This window comes from Amblyraja radiata, chromosome 22, assembly GCF_010909765.2.
Source record: "Amblyraja radiata isolate CabotCenter1 chromosome 22, sAmbRad1.1.pri, whole genome shotgun sequence".
NCBI lineage: Eukaryota > Metazoa > Chordata > Chondrichthyes > Rajiformes > Rajidae > Amblyraja > Amblyraja radiata.
The window spans coordinates 39,253,820-39,279,575 of NC_045977.1; the positions used below are offsets into that span (position 1 = coordinate 39,253,820).

A 25,756-nucleotide genomic window follows, 5' to 3' on the forward strand; every position below is an offset into this window, starting at 1 on the left:
TGGGGTTTCCACAAATCCACCCGCTATTGTTCATGCACACTCATATTTTCTAGCTCTTTTAAGGCCTGCCAAACATGGGTATATAGAACATAGAGCTGTGCAATAAAGATACAGGCCCTTCAAACAAGATGCCAATACCAACTCTTATCTGCTGCACATAAGCCATATCCCACCAATTCCTGCATATCCATGCGCCCTCTTAACTGCCACTATCGTACCTGCCTCCACCGCCACCTCTAGCACACGTTTCAGGCACCCACCACTCTTATGTAAAAAAACTTGCCCGCACATCTCCTTTAAACTTTACCCCTCTCACCTTAAAGCTACGCCCTTTAATATTTAAAATTTCCTTCGTGGATAAAGGTTCTTACTGTCCATCCTATCTATGCCTCTCATAATTATATACACTTCTATTAGATCTCTCCTCGACCTCTGGTGTTATAGAGAAAATTATCCAAGTTTGTCCAACTTCTCCTTGTAGCTAATACCCCCTAACCCAGGCATCTTTCTGGCGAACGTCCTCTGCATCCTTTCCAAAGCCTCCACATCATTCCCGTATTGGGCCGACCTAGCCAAAGTCCGAGGAAGCTGCATCCTGACTCACACACTCAATACCCCGACTAATGAAGGCAAACATACCCTATGCCTTCTCTACCACCCTATCTACCTGTGTTACCCATTCTCTGGGATTTATGAACTTGGACCCCAAATTTCTCTTCACGACAGAATTAAACCATAACGGCAAGATCATTTCAAAACCAAACACCATTTGATAGGATTGCAGGTGAACTTCACAGTTACAATTCAGACAGAAAAAAGTTTGAAAAACAAACTTTTCATGGGGACGTCTGAGCATCACAAGAAGAAATGGAGTTAATGAGTGCAAGGAGGCAAAGCAGAAAGGCACTTGGTAAACGTGTTAAAACTATGTTGCAGTGCTCAAGTCAAAGCTACGGGCAGTATATGTGGGTGCTGACAAGAGTTGAACTGATCTAATTACCAAAAGAGGAATCTTTCATATTGTGAATTGTCCCTTTGGGAAACTTGTCAAAGACATCTGTGAACAATCAAATAGTTATTCACTGCTGATCACTAGTCATTGTGACATTTTTTATAGGTGAGAATAGTTCCAAACGCTGTTAACATTATGAGTGGCAATTAAAGAGAAAACATTAACATCTCTATGCATAATTAAGCATCCGTGGTGCTTAATTTGGCTGCAGCCAAATAATTCTGTAATACTGCCGTGCAAACTACACAGCAGTGAGACTTGAAACATGCTTGCTTTTTTTTTAAATTTCTGGGTAAAAGCCATAGATGATGATATATAGAAACATAGAAATTATGTGCAGGAGTAGGCCATTCGGCCCTTCGAGCCTGCACCGCCATTCAATATGATCATGGCTGATCATCCAACTCAGTATCCCGTACCTGCCTTCTCTCCATACCCTCTGATCCCCTTAGCCACAAGGGCCACATCTAACTCCCTCTTAAATATAGCCAATGAACTGGCCTCGACTACCCTCTGTGGCAGAGAGTTCCAGAGATTCACCACTCTCTGTGTGAAAAAAGTTCTTCTCATCTCGGTTTTAAAGGATTTCCCCCTTATCCTTAAGCTGTGACCCCTTGTCCTGGACTTCCCCAACATCGGGAGCAATCTCCCTGCATCTAGCCTGTCCAACCCCTTAAGAATTTTATAAGTTTCTATAAGATCCCCTCTCAATCTCCTAAATTCTAGAGAGTATAAACCAAGTCTATCCAGTCTTTCTTCATAAGACAGTCCTGACATCCCAGGAATCAGTCTGGTGAACCTTCTCTGCACTCCCTCTATGGCAATAATGTCCTTCCTCAGATTTGGAGACCAAAACTGTACGCAATACTCCAGGTGTGGTCTCACCAAGACCCTGTACAACTGCAGTAGAACCTCCCTGCTCCTATACTCAAATCCTTTTGCTATGAAAGCTAACATACCATTCGCTTTCTTCACTGCCTGCTGCACCTGCATGCCTACTTTCAATGACTGGTGTACCATGACACCCAGGTCTCGCTGCATCTCCCCCTTTCTCCCCTATAGAATGTATCATATTATTCTGACCCTAACTGCAGTAACCTTCTACTACCACCAGGAGTGTCCACAACCGTCAGGACAAGACCATTCAGCCCATCTCCTCCATTCAATTAAATCACAAGGCATGTGTGCCTCACCTAAATTTTCCTGCCCTTTACTCCAAATGCAAAGACATAATATAGAAGATACTTAGAGGAGGGTGGCACAGTGGCGGAGGGGTAGAGTTGCTGCCTTACAGCTCCGTAGATCCTGTCTGTACTAAGTTTGTACGTTCTCCCTTGGGTTTCTCTGGGTGCTTCGTTTCCTCCCACATTCCAAAGAGGTGCAGGTTAATAGGATTCTGTCAATTGGCCCTAGTGTGTAGGATAGAACTAGTGGCTGGTGTGGACTCAGTGGGCCGAATGGTCTGTTTTCACACTGTATCACTAAACTAAACTAATCGGCATACAAAGATAACAAAAGTAGGCTGGGTGTGGGACTTTCTTGGGACCAATCTTTTTTCTTTTCAGTCTTACAAATCTGCAGTGCATGTTTTAGTTTACATTCGATGCCGTTCACAGGGGTACAATCAGTGGTTTTCCAGCTACCTGTATCACTGTTGCAGACGCCGCCTGCTTCGTGCCAGTGCAGCCATTTCCTGATCATGGAGAAGGAATGCATGTTCAGCCATTGGTCCTCGGTGTAATATTGGCCAATGGAAAGTACGGTGAAGAAGTCACCCGTGACTGCCCCATCTACCTCCAAAATGGAGACAGGCTGATCAAGAGAAAATAAACAGCAACGTTAAATGGAAATGATATTGCCAAGTCTCTCCCCATCTTCTGACAATTGATAGGAAGAGATCAGTTGGTAGAGCTGCTGCCTCACCGGGCCAGAGACCCGGGTTCAATCCTGACCTCGGGTGCTGTCTGCGTAGAGTTTGTACATTCTCCATGTAACCACGTGGGTTTTCTCCAGGTGCTCTGGTTTCTTCACACATCAAAAAGTCATGTGGTTCTGTAGGTTAATTGACCTCTGTAAATTGCCCCTAGTATGTCGGAGAGACAATCTTCTCAACTGAGTAATAAGAAACCGAGAAAAGCAAACAGAATAACGGACACATTTGTCTTAAATGGATGATCAAAAGGAGTTTTAAGGGAAATGTCAAGCAATAATTGTCTTGTTAATAAATGCACTAGAATGTACTAATCTGATCTTTAATGTGGCAATGTGAAATGCAGCAATTCAGGTAGAAAAGATGTAAACAATCAGGTCACGCAGCATCTATGGAAAAATAAACAATTAATATATCAAGTCAAAGGCCTTTCATCATGGCTGGGAAAGATAAATTTTATATTGCAGAGGGTTGGGGGAAAGATGGATAGGACAACGGAAATACTCCGATAAGGCCACCACGATTGCTGTGGGGATGCAATGTAAATGAGGGACAAGCACTGCTTAAAATAGCGCTGTGGTACGGGCGGTTAGACAATGGTCAATAGATATCACTCAAAGAATGCCACTATGTAAATAAAAACTAAAAAGCTGCAGATGCTGAAATCTGAAATAAAAAGAAACCTGAAATAGAGTCATAGAGTTATGCAGCACGGAAACAGGCCCTTTGGCCCAACTTGTCCAAGCCAACCTAAATGCCCCATTTGCCCATCTTTGGCCAATATCCCTCTAATCCTTTCCTTTACACAAACCTGTCCAAATGTCTTTTAAGACTTGTTAACACTTAAATGTTATCTCTGGATGACCTTCCTTCCATCGAGGGGATTTATCGCAGTCGCTGCCTCAAAATGGCGGGCAGTATCATCAGAGACCCACACCAACCTGGCCACACACTCATCTACCCGCTACCTTCAGGTAGAAGGTACAGGAGCCTGAAGACTGCAACAACCAGGTTCAGGAATAGCTACTTCCCCACAGCCATCAGGCTATTAAACCTGGCTCGGACAAAACTCTGATTATTGGTGGCCCATTATCTGCTATTTGCACTTTATCAGTTTATTTGTTTATGTGTGTATATATTTATATTGTGGTATATGGACACACTGATCTGTTTTGCCTACTATGTTCAGTGTGCTAAGCAAAGCAAGAATTTCATTGTCCTATCAGGGACACATGACAATAACCTCACTTGGACTTGGTTCTTTTCCCGTATCTGCTGCCTGATGTGTAGACGGTTTCCAGCATTTTCAACTTTTATTTCAGATTTTACAACATTTTCAGTTCTTTGGAGTTTCACAGCAATTTGTCACTAGCTTGATAGCACCATTCCATTACCTGCCGTGATCGTGGGCTAAAAAACCCTCCTGAAGAAAGGGAAAGACCCTGTACTGTACCCGCGTAGCGCAGCCAGTCAACAAGCTTCCTACTGACGGTATTTATCTGCTCTGTTGAAAAGAAGAAAAACTGGTCAGAGTGAATCTGATATGGAGTCCATCGGTGTCCATTACTTCATCGGGAGTTACATTTTTTAGAACCGGTCTGTACTGGAAAAAGAGAGATACAAGAAATTGCAGATGCTGCAACATAGAAACATAGAAAATAGGTGCAGGAGTAGGCCATTCGGCCCTTCGAGCCTACACCGCCATTCAATATGATCATGGCTGATCATCCAACTCAGTATCCTGTACCTGCCTTCTCTCCATACCCCCTGATCCCTTTAGCCACAAGGGCCACATCTAACTCCCTCTTAAATATAGCCAATGAACTGGCCTCAACTACCTTCTGTGGCAGAGAATTCCAGAGATTCACCACTCTCTGTGTGAAAAATGTTTTCCTCATCTCGGTCCTAAAAGATTTCCCCCTTATCCTTAAACTGTGACCCCTTGTTCTGGACTTCTCCAACATCGGGAACAATCTTCCTGCATCTAGCCTGTCCAACCCCTTAAGAATTTTGTAAGTTTCTATAAGATCCCCCCTCAATCTTCTAAATTCTAGCGAGTACAAGCCGAGTCTATCCAGTCTTTCTTCATATGAAAGTCCTGCCATCCCAGGAATCAGTCTGGTGAACCTTCTCTGTACTCCCTCTATGGCAAGAATGTCTTTCCTCAGATTAGGAGACCAAAACTATATGCAATACTCCAGGTGTGGTCTCACCAAGACCCTGTACAACTGCAGTAGAACCTCCCTGCTCCTATACTCAAATCCTTTTGCTATGAATGCTAACATACCATTCGCTTTCTTCACTGCCTGCTGCACCTGCATGTCTACTTTTAATGACTGGTGTACCATGACACCCAGGTCTCGTTGCATCTCCCCTTTTCCTAATCGGCCTAACCTTCAGCAAAACACAGTGCTGGAGGAACTCAGTGGGTCAACAGCATCTGTGGAGGAAATAGACAACGTTTTAACGTGTCTGAAGAGGGTCCCAATCCAAAACATCATCTGTTCATCCACAAAGGATATGAAGAGGGATTTCTTTAAGTGATGAATCTGTGGAATTCATTGCCACAGATAGCTGTGTCATTGGGTACCTTTAAGGCACAGATTAACAGATTCTTGGTTGGTTAAGGTGTCAGGTGTTATTGGGAGGAGGCAGGAGAATGCGGTTGAGAGGGAAAGATAGATTAGTTATGATTGAATGGCGGAGTAGACTTGATGGGCCAAATGGCCTAATTATGCTCCTGTAACATGAACTTATTCCCTTCACAGATGCTGCCTGACCCGCTGAGTTCCCCCGGGAAATTGTATTTTATATTGGATAAATATTTTATCTTAATAACTATAATTATCTTGTTATTAATCAACAGCCCCACCTCCCCCTTCACATGAATATTTACACAGATCTCCACCGATGTTGCTCCAGATAATGTCAAGAATGTTCTTTCTTCCCCAATTTATAGCTTCAGACCAAAACAAAGTAATAATGGAGAGGGTGGAGTATTAGTGGATAGAGGGCAGATTATCCAGTTTAACACAGACAGGCTCCAATTCATAAGAACATCCCTTCAAATTAATCTTCCTGTGAATAAAATTAAATCACACGCATTTGACATTAAGTTAGGGTACCCTTTACTGTTGCAATTTGTTGCATGGTGCATTTGAGGTTGAACTTTTATTGGAGTTTTATACTTGCAACCTAAAGGGAGCCATACAGAGAAACGTTGAGATATGCATCAAAAAACATTGTATTGCAGCAGTACTTTTCTATTGGGCTTCTGGTAATAACTTATAATTTGCGATCCATCATTTCATTACTTTGTGAGAGACAGAATTAATTTGGAAATTGAACAGCAACTAAAAAGAGTCTTCAATGCAGCATTTACGAAGCAAGGATTTAATACCCAAGCGTCCAGGCAAAGATACAAAAAAATAATCAAGCAACGACATAATGGCACATGATGACAGTTTTGCCAGGTACTGATGACTTACCTTCGTTGAGGACTGTAGGTGCAAGATCGAGAAGTTTGGACAGGACGGGTACGAGATGCCGCGCTCCCTGACTCTCAGCATGGCGACTCTCCAGCAGTTTGAGAATACGGTTGCACACAGCCACAACTTCGGCACTTCTACTCCCCTATGGGAAACATCCAATGCCAATGTTAGCTTCCTTCCATTTCCAAGTTGTGGGTTGTGCTAAAACAAGCCAAAACAGAACTGAAAGATCGTCTGTCTATTCCCTCCACAGGTGCTACCTGACCCGTTGAGTTCCTCCAGCACTTTGATTTTTTGCTCAAGATTCCAGCACCTTTTTCCGAGTATGAAAATGACCATAACTTTTTTAATACTGAATATATGAAAGTGAATTAGGTATCAAATTAAACTTTTTATGCTTTATCTGATGGGATAAATTACAGGCTTGATTTTTAAAATCTCAAAATGTTGTAACATTCCTAGTTTTAGCTCAGGACTGAAGAAGGGTCCCGTACCGAAATATCACCTTATCTACGTTCTCCAGAGATGCTGCCTGACCTAATGTGAATAAACTACTGTGTGCAAAGAACAAAACAAAAGCAACCAACCGCTCCATACCTGGGCCAGCATTACACCCGATACAAGGTTCATGGTCTTCATGTCATTTAACTCCTCACAGGAATAAGTCAAAGCATTACATGGCAACACCTCTCGCAGAATGGCTGAGCAGAGGACAAGAACTGGCTGTGGAGCCTTCACGAACCAAAGGGTGCTGTGGAGGTTCTGCAGGACATCTTTGGACAGACTGGGCATCAAACAGAAAAATTGTCCATTAAAATATTACTCAGTTACATACCACACACTAATTACACCACCTCTGTAAGCACCTCCATCCCGTAACTGCTGAGAACAGACATAAAACATAAACCTCATATCTCTCGGAACTTGCACGAATAGCAGTAAGCACAAATTGTGACTTCTGCTTGTCTGAAGTTACTGGGAAATACAATGCACAAATGATAACTTGAAATAATCAATGTATTAGTGAATATTACCCGTATATCATCACCTGTTACTTCTTAAGTAAATGTCACCACAAAACTCAAGTTGAGTTAAACTAAACAAAAAAATATATAAACTTGGCCTTCTCATAGATGGTAAGGCCCCTCATGCTCTTCCTTTGAACAAAAATGCTTACCTTCTGCTGTATTTTGTAGCAGAGACAATGAGGAACAACTTCTGAAGAGAATCAACGGCTTCGTTATTATATTCCTTGCTCTGCAGGAGAGTGGAGATGCGGGTGCAGAATTTCTGTAGGTCTTCATCCTGTATTTCCCTGAGAAAGAGCAGATCACAGACATTAACAGAGGCAAAAGAGGTGTGAAGCCAAGTGAAGAAACTCGCTCAACAGATTGCTCTTCACTGGTGATAAAGTACCCCTGCACAACACCAGCTGACGCTTCTAAGGCCTCCTGGGTCAAGACAAGATGGAGAGACCAGTGGAAGTCAGCGGAACCATCTAGGCTACACCATTACATTAATGACCCCATGGACGTCCCTGGCCAGAACCTGCCCCGAAAGCAGTGGACAACCCTCAACTGCTTGAGGACAGGCGTCGGACGCTATGAGGTAGCGATGAAGAGGTGGGGCCTCGTGGACAGCGCCTCCTGCGAGTGTGGGGACCCAACACAGACATCGTCACCAGTTGCCCCAAACACCGGCCACCGAATGGTGAACGAGGTCTGATTGACCTGGACGATGACACGTTGGCCTAGCTCGCCTCAACGGAGCTGCAGGTCTAAAAGACACACGACAGAAGAAGTACCCCTGAAGATTTTTGTTGGAACATCTTTATTAGTATGGCTGAAGGTATAAAATTGCACAATTTTGTGCTCTAGGTCTCTTTTTCTAAGGTAGTACCAAGATGCAGTGAAAGGCTTTATTTTTCACCGGATCCGTTTGGATACATGCAGAACAAATCTTTTCACTGTACCTTCGAACGCATGACATTAATAAACCTAAATCTAGATCATTGCACACAATGAATTAGTCAACACCTCAAATTCCATCCTTCAACTGACATAACTCTACACATCAATCTGAAGACATGAATTTAAACCACTCATTCCTACTGTTTTCTGTTTTTTCAATCATCTGTCCACCAATCTCATAAGTCTTTACCTTGCAATGATCTTTCATGTTTAGAAACAAGGAACTGCAGATGCTGGTTTAGAAAAAAGACACAATAACTCAGCGGGTCAGGCAACACCTCTGGAAAATATGGATAGGTGATGTTTCAGGTCGTGACTGTGGCTAAGGGTCCTGACTCGAAACGTTACCTATTCATGTTCTCCAGAGATGCTGCCTGACCCTCTGAGTTACTCCAGCATTCTGAATCTTTCATGTTTGATATTCAAGATATATTTTACCCTTAGGCTCTCTTATTTACCATAAATGAAGGAGGCATATCCATCCCTCTATTCCCTTTTCAAACGATCATAAATGTCACAGAACCTCTTCTAACTTTTGCATTGTATTTGGTGAATGGGGGTGTCTCTGGCAAAACCAACAGTTGATGTTCACCCCCAGTAACCGTTGTGAAGATGGCCGTAAGCCATTTCCTTGAGCATCTGCAGTAATGAGGCCTCTGGTGATCTCTCAAGTCGAGGTAATAATGGGTGGCGTCAGCATCAATAAAGCAGAGGATCCATTCATTGACATTGGTGAGATGTAGGGCAGACAGTCAGAACCTTTTCCCCCAGAAGGTTTAGTTCAGGTTAGAGATACAATGTGGAAACAGACCCTTCAGCCCACCGAGTCCGCACCGACCAAAAAACACCATGTACACTATCCTACTAGGGACAATTTAGCCAACAAACCTGCACGTCTTTGGAATATGAGAGGAAACCAGAGCACCTGAAGAAAACCCACGCAGTCACAGGGAGAACATGCAAACTCTGTGCAGACAGCATCCGTAGTCAGGATTGAACCCTGGTCTCTTTCTTTGTAAGTCAGCAACTCTACCACTGCACCACTTATGCCACCCTAAATATATGGAAATATCAAAGGACTAGAGGGCATAGCTTTAAGACGAGAGGGGCAAATATTAACGGAGATGTGCAGGGCAAGTTGGTGCCTGGAACGCGCTGCAGGCAGATATAATAATGGAGTTTCAGGGACTGCTTGACACATGGATATGCAGGGGTAGAGGGATGGATTGAGTTTAGTTTATTGTACAGTGGTACTGAGGTACAGCGAAAAGCTTTTGTGGTTCTGCTAACCAGTCAGCCGAAGGACAGTACATGATTACAATCGAGCTGTCCTCACTAAACAGACTGTACATGATGAAGGGAATAACGTGAATAACGTTTAGTGCAAGATAAAGTCCAAGCAAAGGGTCTCCTATGACTCGTATGAGGTAGGTTGTAGCTCAGGGCCGCTCTCTAGTTGTTGTTAGGATGATTCAGTTGCCATATAACAGCTGGGAGGAGGAAGAGTTTAACTTGGTCATGTTTAGCACCGACATTGTGGGCCGAAGGGCCTGTTCCTGTACTGTTGTTGGTTTCTTTGGCTGGAAGAAGGCGCCTTGGGACGTTGCAGGCGCTACTCCAATGCAAGTCTTTGGGCCGTGGGTGGCTGAGCAACAGCCCGGCGCCCGGCGCCCGCCATTACCTGGCCTGTTTGAGCAGCTTCTCCGCCGCGGAACCGAACATCATCGCCGCCTCGACCCCGGACCGCGGGCAAAACTCGAGGGGGGGACGGGACGAGAGAGGCCGCGCACCACCCCCGTTGTTTCCTTCCGTGTCGCTTCCTCTTCCGGCTGGAAGGCAATTCTCCCCGCGAAAGGTTCCGCCCCCGGGAGACAAAGATCAGTTGCACCAGAGAGCTCAAGCAAGTTTAGTTTGCAACTGTGAGCAATGATTGTTGAAGGATTCGTAAATGCTTGCTGGTTGTTATCCCTGCTACCCCATCACCGGTTAAACCTACCCAAGAAGGATCCCATCAAAATGTTATCTGTCCATTCCCCCCACAGCTGCTGCCTGCCCCTTTGAGTTCCTCCAGCACTTTGTGTTTTTTCCTCAAGTATCCATCATCTGCAGTTCCACAATATTTTCCACCAATGCAAAAAAAAAAACTCTGGTAAAATGAGCTCAAGGATTAAACAGCCAGTATTATTTAAAATCCCATAAGCAAACATTTAAATAAAGAGATTTTAAAAATAATTGATCAGTGTTTTTTATGTTTCAACTTCATAAAAACCACAAACTTGTCATTAGAACCTCAAGCTGAGTCCCAAACTAACAGGAATTGAGGTGCGGAAAAATGCTGAAAATAAGACACAGAAAATGTTGGAAATGCTCAGCGAGTCAGACATTTGCATAGAGAACAAGTTTATCCTTCAGGTTGATTCATAAGATCATGTGATAGGAGCAGAATTAGGCCATTCGGCCTATCAAGTCTACTCCACCATTCAATCATGGCTGATCTTTCTCTCCCTCCTGACCCCAGTCTCCTGCCTTCTCCACATAACCTGACACCAGTACTAATCAAGAACCTATCTATCTCTGCTTTAAAAATATCCACTGACTTGGCCTCCACAGCCTTCTGCGGCAAAAAAAAATCAATTGATTCACCACCCTCTGACTAAATAAACCCCTCATCTCCTTCCTAAATTAATCTCCTTTAATTCTGAGGCTATGACCTCTAGTCCTAGACTCTCCCACCAGTGGAAACATCATGTCCACATTCACTCTATCCAAGCCTTTCACTATTATGTATATTTCAATAAGGTCCCCCCTTATTCTTCTAAACTCCAGCGAGTATAGGCCCAGTGCTGTCAAACGCTTATCATATATTAACGTAGTCATTCCTGGGATCATTCTTGTAAACCTCCTATGTACCCTCTCCAGTCCATCCTTTCTCAGATACGGTGCCCAAAATATTCTTAATGCGGCCTGACCAGCGCCCAATAGAGCCTCAGCATTACATCCCTGTTTTTTGTATACAATTTTGGAATAGAACATTCCCAAAATTATGAATAATGGTGTTAAAATGAGATTCTCTGAGGTGAATTCAGTTCACTTCAGATCAGACTCAGATCATGGTCTGCTGCAAACCACTTAAAAATTATGCAGCAGGTGCAGTGTAAATAAATATACTCGATAAGAGGCATTCAGTAATAATTTGGAAACAAAAACAAAGATCTTGAAGATAGAACGACTGAGGTGAAAAAATGGTAATTTTCTGAATGAAATATAGAAAATCATCTCCACACATTGTGTGCAAGGTGTGATTTCAAATAATGGCTCCAAGACACTCAACATTAATGCAGAATGGCATCACACAAGGTTACCATGGCTCCAACATGGTGTGCAATTGGTCAACTCGGTGAAAGACACTCTATGGTCGGCCTGAACCTTGTTGACCTCCCAGCAGAGTGAGATTCCGTTGGGGAATATTGTCGACTGGCTTGCTCCAGACTGCAGGAGTACGTGCTGAGGGACGCACGAAAGCTTGGTGCAGCCAATGCCAAGGCTCTGTGGGAGTGGACCACAGCCTAGGGTTCTTCCGTTGCTGGACACTGAAGGGCAGGGTGTGGTAGAGAAACACCTCAAATATGGAAAGGGATATTACCCCATGAGTGGCAAGGGTGCCGGGTATAATTATGGTTTTTGAGAACATTACAAAATAGAACGTGAAAGAATGTATGTGTAGCCGCAGAGAATGTCGGAGGAAATTTGCAGTTCTTGTTTTGAACATATTTTTTAATACTGAATAGATTTATGTTGATTATAGGTTTGCAATTGTTCTCACCTGCAGTAAAGCAGCTCACCTCCAAATGGGAAACGTTCTTATCTTCATTTCGTACCCAAGGTTGCTGCACCTCCGAGTCATCAAGCAGCATCACTCAAGCATGCGTGTCCATCTTCAGATGCTGAGCTCAGACATTGCTGATTCTTCACTGAAAATAATGGGTCTCACACTAAACACATGGAAAAAAAGGTACTCTACCAATCTTCCCCTTGTACAACAATGTCCCCCAACAATAAATTTACACCGAAGATAAACACAAAAGGCTGGAGTAACTCAGTGGGACAGGAAGCATCTCTGGAAAAGGAATGGGTGACGTTTCTGTTCGAGACTTTTCTTCAGACCGGGAGGCAGGGGAGAGGGAGACGCAGAGATAAGGAAGTGATAGGTGTGAAAATGAGACATCAAAGGGGATGGGGGTCAAAGGAAATGTAAAATAGGTCATTGTTAGCTAGGAGAAGGTGATAACGAAGCATATAGAGATAACATTCAATCAGAGGAACAGTCAGATTGGTTGGAGAACTAGGAAGGGGGAGGGATGGAGAGAGAGGGAAAGCAAGGGTTACTTGAAATTAGAGGTCAATATTCATACCGCTGGGGTGTAAGCTGCCCAGGCGAAATATGAAGTGCTATTCCTCCAATTTGCGTTGGGCCTCACTCTGACAGTGGAGGCCCAGTGAAGTCCCGCTGAGTTACTTCTTCAAAAAAGCTTTAAGTGGTTCCTTGAATTTATTTTATTTGTCGGCTAGTTATCCACCTCCCACAATAAAGCAACTGTTTCAGGAGCAGTTGTGCTGCGTGTGAATGAAGTGAACTCTCCAATGTAATGGAGGGACCTGTGGCCATAATGCTGGGGATGTTGGCTTGGGAGAGGACAGTAATATCCTTACTGCAAATTTGGGGAAGCCCGTAGATTCAGCAGTGGTGATTCATTTTCAGTGCCTTGAGATGCTGCTGTAGTTCTCATATAGAGTTCTATATGAGAGGCTAGTAGAAGACAAGTTTTATGTTGATCTACAAATGCTATTTCCTAAGGTCTCGTGCTGAGGCTTTATTGTTAGAGGGCAGTGCATTGTCGTCTTGCAAATATCGAGTGCCAGACCCATCCTCATATGGTCAACTTCTTCAAACTAAAAGGACTCAAAGTGCTGGAGTAATTCTGCAGGTCAGGCTGCATCTCTAGAGAACATGGATAGGTAATGTTTCAGGTGGGAACCCGTCTTTAGATTGATTGTAGTGGGAGAGGGAAGAAAGCTGGGAGAGAGGGGAGGCAGGACAAATTGTGTAGGAAGGGACTGCAGATGCTGGTTTAAACCAAAGATGGAACCAAAATGCTGCAGTAACGCATTGGGACAAAGTGTTCCAGGTAATCGGTAAGATACAGGCAAGGAGGGGGGGGGGGGGGGGGGGGGGGGGGGGGAGTTGATAGGCAGATGCTTGGAACAAAAGCCAGAGGTTAAAGCAGGCTGAACAGTTGCAAATTGTGAAGCCAGAGGAAGGAATGTAGGAAGGGGCAAAATAGTTGGGAGTCCAAGTGGGGCAAGGGGGTGGGGGGAAAAGGTTGTGAGAGGTTACCTAAAATTGGAGACTTCAACGTTCTTCAAAGTTAAACTTGAAGCGCAGTTTTTAAACATTCAGAAAGGCAAGTAAATAGTCTGCAAAATGTAAGTGATTAAGTCTGGATTACTTTAGTTCTGGAGTGTGGTCACCGCAGGATGAAGTCTTCCATTGGTTCTGAAAATTAGATTCACTTCTATGGAAATGTTTTTTGATGGGAGTGTTACAGCACTGAGGTGAGAAAGATTGAGAAAATTGTTGGGGTGGACCATAATTAAAATAGGAATACTTTATTGTCACATGTGACTAGGCAGTGAAATTCTTTGCTTGCATACCTAATGTATACAAATAGCAGACACCAAAGGCCCTGACAAAGTTACAAAGCACACCTGCTCCCCCCTTTGTCGTTCCCCCCCCCCCCCCCCCCCCCCCATGCCGGGTCCTCCATAGTTCTTCCCCTCTCCCGCAGGCTTCACCACCGCCGACGCGAGGCTTCACCGCTTCACAATTATTACAAAAGGCTCAAAGCTAAGAAAAAAAATTAACAAATTAACGTTAAAACCACAAATATTTGGGGAAGTGTGAGTCTATGACTGCAATAACAAATGTGTAGTAGGCTATCAAAGGAAGGGGGAAATGAAATTTCAATGTTACACATATTGTCAAGTTCATACAGAAATAGAAATAATGTCTTTGGCAATTTTAGATATCAGGATAGAATGTAAAATATAAATAATTGAAGATAAACTACACTGTGATCCTATTCAATGCTGCCACATATTTGAAGGGGCATAATAGTGGTGCTTTGGTTCATTGATACGTCCATATTCATGATTGCACAACACATTTCAGTTGAGTCAGGAAACCACCAAGTACAATAATGCTTTGATTTGTGAGTGTGTTGCAAAAGGATTCCTCAGCTGCAGTGAGTTTCTGCAAGGGCCACTCTTAACGTGGATGTCGCAAGGAGAACGGTAAAGTGTGGGTTAGAGACAAAACGCAGCTCAGTGCGGCAGTCTCAGTTCCTCTCGACCCTGACCTCAGGTGCTGTCTGTGTAGAGTTTGCACATTTTGCCTGTGACTGGGTGGGTTTCATAGAACGGTACGGCACAAGAACAGGTCATTCAGCCCACAATGTCAGTGCCGAGCATGATGCCAAGACCATCACTTATCTACCTGCACATTACCGATATCCCTCCATATCTAGGTGCCTATCCAAAAGTTTTTTAAATGCCACTAATGTACCTCCTTCAACAGCCAACCCAGGCAGCATGTTACAGGCACCCACCACCCTCTGTGTGGAAAAATAAAAAACGCCCCGCACATTTCGTTTAAACTTTGCCTCTCACCTTAAAGCTATGGTTTCCACTGGGTTCTCCAGTCTCCTACCACAACCCAAAGATGTGCAGGTTGGTAGGGGTTAATTGGACCATGTAAATGGCTCCTTACATGTAGGTGACTGTTGGAATTTGGGGGGAGTTGAAGAGAATAAAATGGGCTTTTATGTGGGATTTTATATAGCAGGACAAATTACAACATTGTATTAGTGTTCGTTAAAGAAATAACTAGATTTATGAGGAGGGGTTGTTAGAAAGAGGCCATTTGGGTTAAATCAAGAAACAAAAATATCACGCTATCAGGAGTGTACTGCTTACTGATTCCCAGCCAGACATGGAAGTGTACAGGGAAATTCTATGGGGCATTAAAATGTCACTCGGCGGGACAGGCAACATCTTTGGAGAGAAGAAATAGGTGACGCTTCAGGTCGAGACCCGAAACGTCACCCAATCCTTCTCGCCAGAGATGCTGCCCGCTCCGCCGAGTTTCTCCAGCATTTTGTGTCTATCGTCAGTGTAAACCAGCATCTGCAGTTCCTTCCTACACATTGAATGTCACCACTCTAACATAAAACTCATGTTGGCAATAATATAAATGGCAGAGTGTAGAATTCTTGAAGTACATTCAAGAGAACATTTTAAAAACATCAGTACACATCAAGCTCCATAAAGGAGGGAACAGTCTTAGGGAATGAAGCCAGGTAACCGGAAGGTGTGTCAATGGAAGAGCATTTTTTTGTGGGTGATAATTCAGTTAGATCTAGCACAGTTATGACAAATGAACAAAGTTGACTAGCCGTGAAAATCCTTAAATAGGGCGAGGCCAATTTATAGATTGGATTTAACAAATGTGGGCTTGAAGTAGGTTCTTCAAAGTTAAATAGTATCAAAAGATAGAAGATACTTCAATGACAAAACCAGAGTTTTATTTTTACACATGGTTGTATATCAATAATTTAGGTTAAAAAAATATTTTTTTAATCTTAATATAACAAAAGGGTTATGTGGTTGAAGCGGATGAAGGAAGTAGAATGCAAGAAGTACCAATGGATTAGTCAGGCAAGTCAAGTGAAGGTCACATGGAAATAGATTTGAGGCAGGCAAACAAGGCAGAATTACATATAATATTAAGAGAATTGGATCTCCAGAATCATCAAGGCATCAGGGCAAGATGAGGAGGGGATAATAAATATTACAACTTCTTGGTCAAGGCCGTAACATATTGAGATACCATGCTACAAGTGTACAAAGCAAAAGCTAAATAATTAAATGGTACAATCGTGGTCATCCCATTATAGGAAAATAGCAGTGAGCTCTTCTCTTCTGTTGTCAGGCTTCTGAACAGTCCTTCCATAAGCTAGAGGAGGTCGAAAGGCTGGGAAGTGCATTTTCCTTGGCAAGGCAAGGGGCATTTGAGGAAATGGGTGCAGTTAGAGGAGAGTTTTTCACCGACACAGTGGAAAGACAAGGATTGAGGGTTGGAACTCACTGCCTGAGAGGGCAGTAAAGGTGACATGAAACACACCTGCTGAGCATCTGTGCTGTCATATTTTAGTGGGGAATCGTGTATTGCAAAGTAATATTGTCTCATTTGTCCTTTATCGCTGACTTGGACACAAGGGGCTGAAAATACTCCATCTAGGCTCCATATTGCAATGATTCTATGAAAATAATGCTTTATTTAACAAGAAAGCTTTAATGGTGTCAACTGTTAATCAACTTATTATTACATCAACCCAGCATTTACTCTTGCCGACATAAACAGTGCTTTCTTTACCATTTATTGTTGTTTTTTTTTTTTTAGAGGTACTGCAACATTTCAGACTAGTTCATCACTTACACTTAAGCAGCCAATTCAAACCTTGTTCATCAAAATGCCTGGTGTCACAGAAAGGAAATCAAACCACAGAAAAGGCATGTAAAGATTACTCTTTAATACATTTTTTTTTTAAATGGTCATTAAAAACCGATGCTGAGGGGACTCTCAGGAAACTTCTCCTCCAGTCTTGCAGTCAATTTTTTTTTTCATATTGTGGATAACCATGAACAGAAACATGATATTCAAAAGAAAAAAAAGAGTGCTTGTTTTTCCGTAAAATAATAAACGTTCAAACTTCGTCAGTCATTAACATCTTGCAGTTACATTAAAATCACATTCAGATTGTTGTTGATAAAAAGCAGAATAGCTCCTCTTTCTTTAGTCGAGTTAAACATACATCCAGAATAAAATGTAGATATATCCACGGAAAGTTTTTCTTTAAAAAAAAAAGTTTTACTTGTCACGTCCATAGATCCATTGGATTCTTAAATTCAAACATGGTTGAGGAATAAGTGCCAAGCTGTGTCAGTGGGATCCTCTGACATTTGGTAGTGTCTCTCCTGCACGGACCATTGTTCCACATGCAGGTAGGTGACTGTTACCTGCCGTTAATGCTGCTTCGTTTTTCCCCATACGTTTCCACAGTGCTGCACATTGAGGTGCCACGTAAGAAGTCAGTGCTATTGGCTACCTACATCAAAGTGAAATTCCTCATCTCTTCAAATTAAAAGAGGCTGCAGAGAAGAGAATAAAATTCTAACGCAGTTCATAATATTCAGTCTGTACAAGATAAAGTAAAAATATTTTGTGAAGTTCTTGCGCAAGCCCTTGATATAAAAGCATAGTTGGGAATGTGCTTCCTTAATAACTGAATGGAAAGGAGAGGCAGAGTGTTTTTACTGACTTGCCCCAAAAGAAATGAGAAATCTCTAGAACCCAACATTTTTATCCAGTTTGACACAACTTTTGAGATCTGATACCCTCACGCCAATCTCATGATTATTTTGGTATTTCTCCAAAAAGTAAATCTAATATTTAAATGTGCATTGTGCAAACTCTGGGATATCACCATAACTTCAGGGCATGAAATGATACCATTGAAGCGAAGCAAATGATTATTCATAGTATGAATTTCAGACATTTCCACCTCACCAGATAATTGCTAAACAACATGTGCAACTTCTTGAGACTTTTAAAGGCTTTACACATAATTAATCACTACATTCAGCTGTGTAATTTGATTTTTACACAATGCACGGATATTCCCCGATTGCTATGTGTAGCATCCACATAAACGCATTCTTAACTTAGATTACAGATTGTACATGTAACGAAAGCACTGCTTCCTTCCCGGTTACTTCACTAGTATTGCTCCCATCAGTTGTAGCTACTCTTCTCGTGGGGACTCCACTAGGCTATATATAGATCCACAGGTCGGGACTACTCTCCAGTGGCCTGGCTAAATGGCCATTCTTTATGTACACTACATATGACAATCACTGATGATTTATTTTAAGATATGGAGCATGATAGCAGCACCTGGTCCAGATACCACCTGGAACTAAATACAGTCCACATTTACCGGAAAAGGGGTTGAGGGTGTCTTTTGGAGTCAATTTAACTTTGGGAGATTTCATTCACCAACCAGAGACATTGGGAGTACTGGATGTCACAATTATAATCAGACACTAAGAGGCCCATTAAGAACCTGTAATGGCCTTTGTTTTATTACTGAATTGCATTAACCGTGCAATACTGATAAACATTACATTTCAAAATAAGATGCTAAGTACAAATCCAAGCTGGAATTGTGAATATTCTAAACCCTTGGAGGTACACAGAAGCATTTTTATTCGCAGCTATTCTGTCTGATAAAATACATACAGAGTTGGCCTCATCTTTAATCAATTATTTGCAACAACTATAATGAAACTGGTTTAATATCCGGCCGGTGGCTATTGCATTGTGTGGCACAGGAGAAAGGAAAGAAGGTAAATAGTGCTCCCATTCTATCACTCGGATTTAGCAGCTTCGAGATCTTGTATAAAGGAAATAGTTTAAAGCCTTCTAATTTGTTGTGAACTACTAAAAACATACATTGGTGAAAGGCAAGGGATTATCATATCATAACTGGACTACAAAGTATCGGTTAAAATAAGTTAAGACGTTTTACAATAAGGTTATGACAACAGTTTGACTGGATTCCTCACCCATTTTGCAGTTATTTGCTGTAACCTGCCCCCCCCCCCTCTCCCTCTAATGTAAGAAAACTAACTTTCAGCATGTTTTACAACCTGCAAAATATTTCTAATCAGAAATGAAATACCGTAAATGAAGCTATATAATCAACATTTTGCATTCTATCTTGTTTAGCATTCTTTATTTCAGTCTATCAATACAAAAAAATTCACCGTGGTTGTAATTTTTGGTCAGAAACCTGTAAAAGCTACATCCAATTGAGTCATTGTTCTTTCTTAATAACATTTATCTTAATTATTGCACATTTCCAGGTTTCATTTATTTTGTGTTTTTACTTCATTCTGATTGTGTTTGACCATTGCCTTTCATAGGGTTAAAAGATGTTTGCAGTTAAAAGATGAGGAAAAATATGACAATTAATGTTGTCTTCAAGTGACATGAGATATGCTGATACTATACGGAGACATGAAAAGGAGAGAATGAACTATTGTAAGATTTTATAGTGTGTGGAAAACAATCAGGAAAACCAGACAAATTCAGCAATGTTGCATTTCCAGGAGGTGAACCAAACAGCAAAGCAAGAAGTCCCCAGTCTCAATCCATGCTTGAAGCATGCTAGGTTTGACTGAATTTACCCGATAACCTATGATTAAGGAGTTGAAAGAGAGTTTATTGTGGAAAAGCATAACTGTGGCGTAGTTCTGCCTTCTCTGCAGATAAGAAGGTACCGGGGAGGGTTGAGGTCTCGACCACGGGGGAAAATGGAGGAGGACTGGCCAAATTTTGTGCCTCCGACCACAGTGATGAATGCTGTGGTGGATGTTTGTGTTAAATTTTTTGTGTGTTTTTGTGTGTTCTTTATCATTGTACCGCTGCTGGCAAATTCATTTCACTTGCAACTGGTTGTTGATTGTTGGATGATATGTGACTGGGAGGTAGATAATGCATGTAGGCATTTATTTGTACAGAATAGTGCACATAACATGAATTAGTAATGCACATGGGTGATGCTGCTGACTCCACTATTTAAAGAAAAACAACCCAGAGAAATGCTTCATTTTTAGATCACAAAGTGTGCGCTTGTATATGTGTAATAGTATTGAGTCACAAACAGTGTCCCTACAGTAAAATACATGAATGCAAATCATGCAAAGAAAATTAATAGCTCACTTTCAGTCTTCCAGATCTTTTGAATCGAAGTTCCACAAATAAGGTCCAAAGTAAAAGCTTTGAATTTTGAAGAAAGCAGATCAGGATGAGAAGAATGTAATTCATTCATAATGTTATTACAATTTAAATAGAAGTTGGTAAAGGTGGTGGAGAGGGTGGGCGGCAGTTGTGGGAATGTGGTGAGGGGGAAAGAGAGAGAGCAAAATATTGTGTCCTATGTCAAAAACAAAATTAAATACTTTTGTGTAGTATAACCACATCTTGGATCACATTCTTTTTCATTGGTACATAACATTGACTGCTTCTACTATTATTATTATTACTACTACTATTATTACTACTACTACTACGTTGTGGCAATTTGTTAAAGGATCCTCCAAAGCAGCATTCAGTAAAAAATAATGTAATTTGAATCCAACCTGAAATTATAATTTTATTTTACATTCCATCACAGTTATGAAGGCAATGGTAATAAATTTCACCTGAAATTTCAACCCAGGTATCTGATCCTCAAACTAGCCCACCCAGTCGAATAATTTGCAAATTCAGACTCGAGTGTCATTGCATCTTCAGTTGCATTAATGTGTTTCTTTCACATACACATACACACATGCATGCATAAAGATCTCTCGGTATTTCTGCATTGCCCACAACTGGTTGCTATTGTTCTAAAATTCCAATCAGCTAATCAGAAATGTACATTAAAAGCAGCTGTAAATATAATAAGCAGCAGAATTGTGAGAAATTCCCAGACTGAAAGGTATTTTCATATTGAGTTTTCTACCCGGCATTATTTAAACTGGGGCTGGTTCTGCAACTGGATTTTACAGCTGTTTATTCCACGCCCCTAGCACCATGTTAAAAGTACAGACTTGACAGGTTTAATCTCAATGGAAAGATGTCTTTTCCTTAAAGCTTTTTAATATCTGTGTAAGAATGTCTGTGGCAGATGTCAGAGCAGCAATGAACGTTTTGCATTTACTTTTCCATTTCACACAGCTATGAAAGGACTAAATCATAAAAAAAACGAAACATTTATTTTTATATTATTGTCCTTCAAACGTGAAATGAAGATACATTAATTTTGGATTTTTATTTAGAAAAATACTATGAAAGATTCTTCAAAGAAATTTGTATCTATAGTTCCACACATTACGGCACTATATTAAATGCTTGAAGGTGACCCACACAGTGAGCAAAGGAGTTTAGATCACTTTACATTTAATAAACCTATAATTAAGTGACCATATAATAATTACTGTCCAGCAGGTAACTTTTAACCCATTTTGCAGAGGCTGCTTCTTTGGATGGCAATCTCTACTTTCATTACCTAGCATTTATGAAAATTTAGTATACGCTTTATATGTTACAATTATACAATGATCCTAAAATAATGCTGCGTGCTATTAAAGAATTTGCAAATCTTTAGAACTGTACCTTTGACTGATGTCAAGTTCCTATCAAATTTTAAACCACGGCATTGTTTTGAAAACGAATCAGCAAATTTGAAGAAAAACCTCTGACTTTATTTCTGCTTTATACTTATAATAAACCGATTAGTGCAGATGAAGACCACGTTGCTTATGGGTTTGATGAGATTGCCATTTAATTTAATTGCCTTTCAAACAAGAGGCCAAATATTCTGCTCTACTGGACATTCGGTGTCTAAAACGTCGGAACATTTTCTTTCCAACTGTTCAAATGGGGAACACAAACTGTTCACATTTCCATTGACAAAAAATTCTTAATCAGAATTGCCAGAGGATATTCCTACATTGAGAAATGACATTAATATGATTTGAAGCAAAGAGGTTGACAAAAAGTGCTCTTTCTGCAGCTACAAAATGCTGCTGCTGTTCAAATTTCCAATATTTAATTTTGACATCGAAACCAATTTGAAGAGTTATTTTCCTAGACAATTCAAATATCCAAGCTCATGGAAATATCAAGGACACCTATTAATAGAACTCCTGTGACCTCATTTCAAAATGTCTCCTCTAAAAATCCTGTCACAATTGATCGATTTTGGCAGAGTAACTCTACCTTAACGACAGGATGAGAGAGAGATAGAACCGTTCCTCTCTCCTACTGCATAAGATCACCTTGGGACAGATTCTGACAATCTGGCATCCAATTGTTTAGATATCGACAATCCAGCCTCTGCCTCACTCATTAGTTCCAAACTCCAGCCAAGGGCCCTCAATGCAAGTGGGAATATTGGGCAGAGGCTGGGATCGGCAGTGACTCAGCCTGGGTTATGGAACATTAGGGGTCAGTAACTTGGGTAGGCTTGTTGCTGGAACTGGGGTCCGGCTGCTAGCATCTTTCCAGCTCTCTTTAAGCAAACCAGAGATCATAACACTGCACAATATGTAAAGGAAATGAAATAAATGTTTGGGTATTATTATGAGTAACATTCAATAGTCTAGTAAATTTGCTAGTCTAAAGGTGCTAGATTATTACAGTTTTATTGTATTTTTCTCATTTCAGCAACAAATTTAATGATATTTAAGAACTTTTAAACAAGTACAATTAAAAAAAAGATTTCTTGCAAATTTTAATGCATAATTTAAGATTTCAATGTTTTACTCAAGCTCATTTCTCCATTTGCTTCTTCTCAACATAAATATTGTAAGGTGTTCCTGAGATATTTCATGCCAGGGTAATGAAATAGTTTGCCATAAAAATAGAAACAAGCCTGTTTTCTGCCTTGGAGCTTGCTGGCAATATATGGCTCGACGACACAGCAAAGACAAAATGAACAGAAACATGATACATTGTCCAAAGTATTTGGTTGCAAAACAGAGACACAAGAAACTGCAGATGCTTGTTTACAAAAAAAAAGATACAAAGTGCTGGAGTAGCTCAGCAGATCAGGCAGTATCTCTGGAGAATGTGGATGGGTCACATTTTGGGGCAGGACCCTTCTTTAGAAATGTGACCCAAAATGTCACCTATCCATGTTCTGCAGAGATGCTGCCTGATCTGTTGAGTTACATCTGTACCCTTTTTTGCTGCAAAAACAGTTGCCTTTTAGTTATGCGTAAGGTCATGTTGCCCCATCAGATACTAGGAAAAAAGCTGATACCAATTTTTTGACTTTAGGGAGACAGGCCCTTCAGCCCACCGAGTTCGCGCCAACCAGCGATCACCCCGTACACTAACACTATCCTACACACTCGGGACAATTTTACGGGAGCCAATTAATCTATAAATCTGGATGTCTTTGGAGTGTGGGAGGAAACCGGAGCACCTGGAGAAAACCCCACATGGTCACAGGGAGAACGTACAGACTCTATACCCGTGAGCAGGATCGAACCCGGGTCTCTGATGCTAGTAAGGCAGCAACTCCACTGCTGCACCACTGTGCTGCCCCAATCCTCGCTTTGAAAACTGCAGCACTGCACAACACATCTGCAACACTAAGCCGATGCAACATGAGACAGAGCACAAAGACCAATAGCAAAATGATTCATCAAAGTTTACCATTTTGCCCACAGGATAAAGCACACAGATTTTTTCTGGGCGATACTGTTCACAAATGTTTCCCTACTGCCAGATTTTTACCTTTAGTGACTGAAGCACAATGAGACTTGGGTAGATTGTTCCCGATGTTGGGGAAGTCCAGAACAAGGGGTCGCAGTTTAAGGATAAGGGGGAAATCTTTTAGGACCGAGATGAGGAAAACATTTTTCACACAGAGTGGTGAATCTCTGGAATTCTCTGCCACAGTTCATTGGCTATATTTAAGAGGGAGTTAGATGTGGCCCTTGTGGCTAAAGAGATCAGGGGGTATGGAGAGAAGGCAGGTACAGGATACTGAGTTGGATGATCAGCCATGATCATATTGAATGGTGGTGCAGGCTCGAAGGGCCGAATGGCCTACTCCTGCGCCTATTTTCTATGTTTCTATGAGACCACGGCATGAGCTGCAATGTTTAGTTAGAAAAGAGATCCATTATGAAGATTTATAAAAAGAACCAAAGGAGTCATACTAACAAAAGTCAGTTATTTTCCAACCATTAACAATGTGTATGGAGAAAATCAGTTAATACGTAAATTATGCCTGTTGTGATTTAAAAATCAAATATCAGATTAAAAAATATATATAGTGACCTTGAAAATGCATGGGGACAGAGAGCAGAGGACTCCCCTGGTGCCATTCCCTGGAGCGGGCTTGACTGAAGTTTATAAGGCCAAAAAGCCCAAGCCTTCCTCAGGATGGTGAGATATCTACAACAGCTCCCTCCCCCAGCTCAAAAATACAAAACTGGGACTGTGGAGGTGTGGTGGAGCAATAATGAGAATGAAACTTTTCTTCCATGTTGATTTCAAACATTCAATAAAAATGATTGAAAAAAGTATACTCCAACAATTTCTTCCTCCCGTCATCTTCAAAGGATTAGACCTCGGCACCCATTCTCTCCACTTCTCACGAGTACACCTCGTAGGACTAGGTGTACATTCAATGTACCGAATTCTGACCAAGAACCATCAAGTGGGAACGGAACTCGACGGATATTAAAGAGCTGGCAGTGGCTCTGTCACCTCAAGATTATCCCAGTTCACCTGTACCTTCTCCACCATCCCCATCACAATCAATCTGAAATAGGGTCCTGACCTGAAACGTCACCTATCCTCTAGAGATGCTACCTGACCCGCTGAGGTACTCCAGCACTTTGTGCTCTTTACTATAGCATGACTGGACTTGGTATTATCCAAAGGTATTAGTAGCAAAGACAAATGATCTTCCTAAAGAATAGCAACCAACAGACTGGTGCAAGAATTTAGAATTCTGAATATTAAAAAAATAACATGATGTTCAGTCAGAGTAATCTGCTTGCTGACTGAAACACTAAGATGGGGGCATGATTACTGGCAACGACAGGGTAACAAAACCAAAATGGGAGCTCTAATGATGAGCATCGTGTGGAGATTATAGGGAGTTCGTATGAATAAACAAAAATGGACACTCAGGAAAAATATTTCACCTCATCACTTTTGATTTGCAACATTTTAAGCACACACAGCATTCCTTCCATAAATCGTTTTGTATTATTAATTTCCATTGCATATTTCTCACAAATGATATTAATGATTCATATCGATATTTAAAGTATAATCTGCAGTGCTACAACATAAATGTTTTAAAATAAAAATAGGCCAATAATAATTTTGATTTTGTATTCTGAAGGTTGATGAATCCGAGATAAAAGATGACAATGAATTTTAAATGATTTTAAATTCCCTCTAATCAACTTCATTTAATTCAATGTTCTGAAATATCTTTACAACCAGAGGATTTAGATGGGAATTCCAGAATTTAAAGGAGATATTAGAGTTGGGGGATGGACATATCAAGTCGCATCGCACAGGAACAAAAGACGCTAGTTCAATGAGGTAATAAAAATATTGCAGATCCAGATGTTTTGATGGGGAAAAGGATTTTAA

At 41.3% G+C, this 25,756-nt stretch overlaps 1 protein-coding gene and 1 long non-coding RNA gene across 2 annotated transcripts in view; one reads left to right on the top strand and one right to left on the bottom strand.

Moving 5' to 3' along the window:
* The window catches only part of ap5z1 (adaptor related protein complex 5 subunit zeta 1), a 29,768-nt gene extending 19,559 nt beyond the window's left edge, over positions 1–10,209 (bottom strand). The window contains exons 1-6 of the mRNA XM_033041127.1: positions 10,085–10,209; positions 7,611–7,748; positions 7,031–7,217; positions 6,431–6,575; positions 4,337–4,446; positions 2,656–2,824 (exon numbers count right to left, since the gene is read on the bottom strand). Coding sequence (XP_032897018.1) covers positions 2,656–2,824; positions 4,337–4,446; positions 6,431–6,575; positions 7,031–7,217; positions 7,611–7,748; positions 10,085–10,128 — 793 coding nt within the window. The 5' untranslated portion in view covers positions 10,129–10,209. The remainder of the gene's footprint in view (positions 1–2,655; positions 2,825–4,336; positions 4,447–6,430; positions 6,576–7,030; positions 7,218–7,610; positions 7,749–10,084) is intronic.
* On the top strand, positions 8,905–21,759 carry LOC116985976. Its single transcript, XR_004415379.1, has 3 exons — positions 8,905–8,916; positions 9,904–9,908; positions 21,267–21,759. It is a non-coding gene; the product is annotated as an uncharacterized LOC116985976 (long non-coding RNA).
* The last annotated feature ends 3,997 nt before the right edge of the window (positions 21,760–25,756 follow it).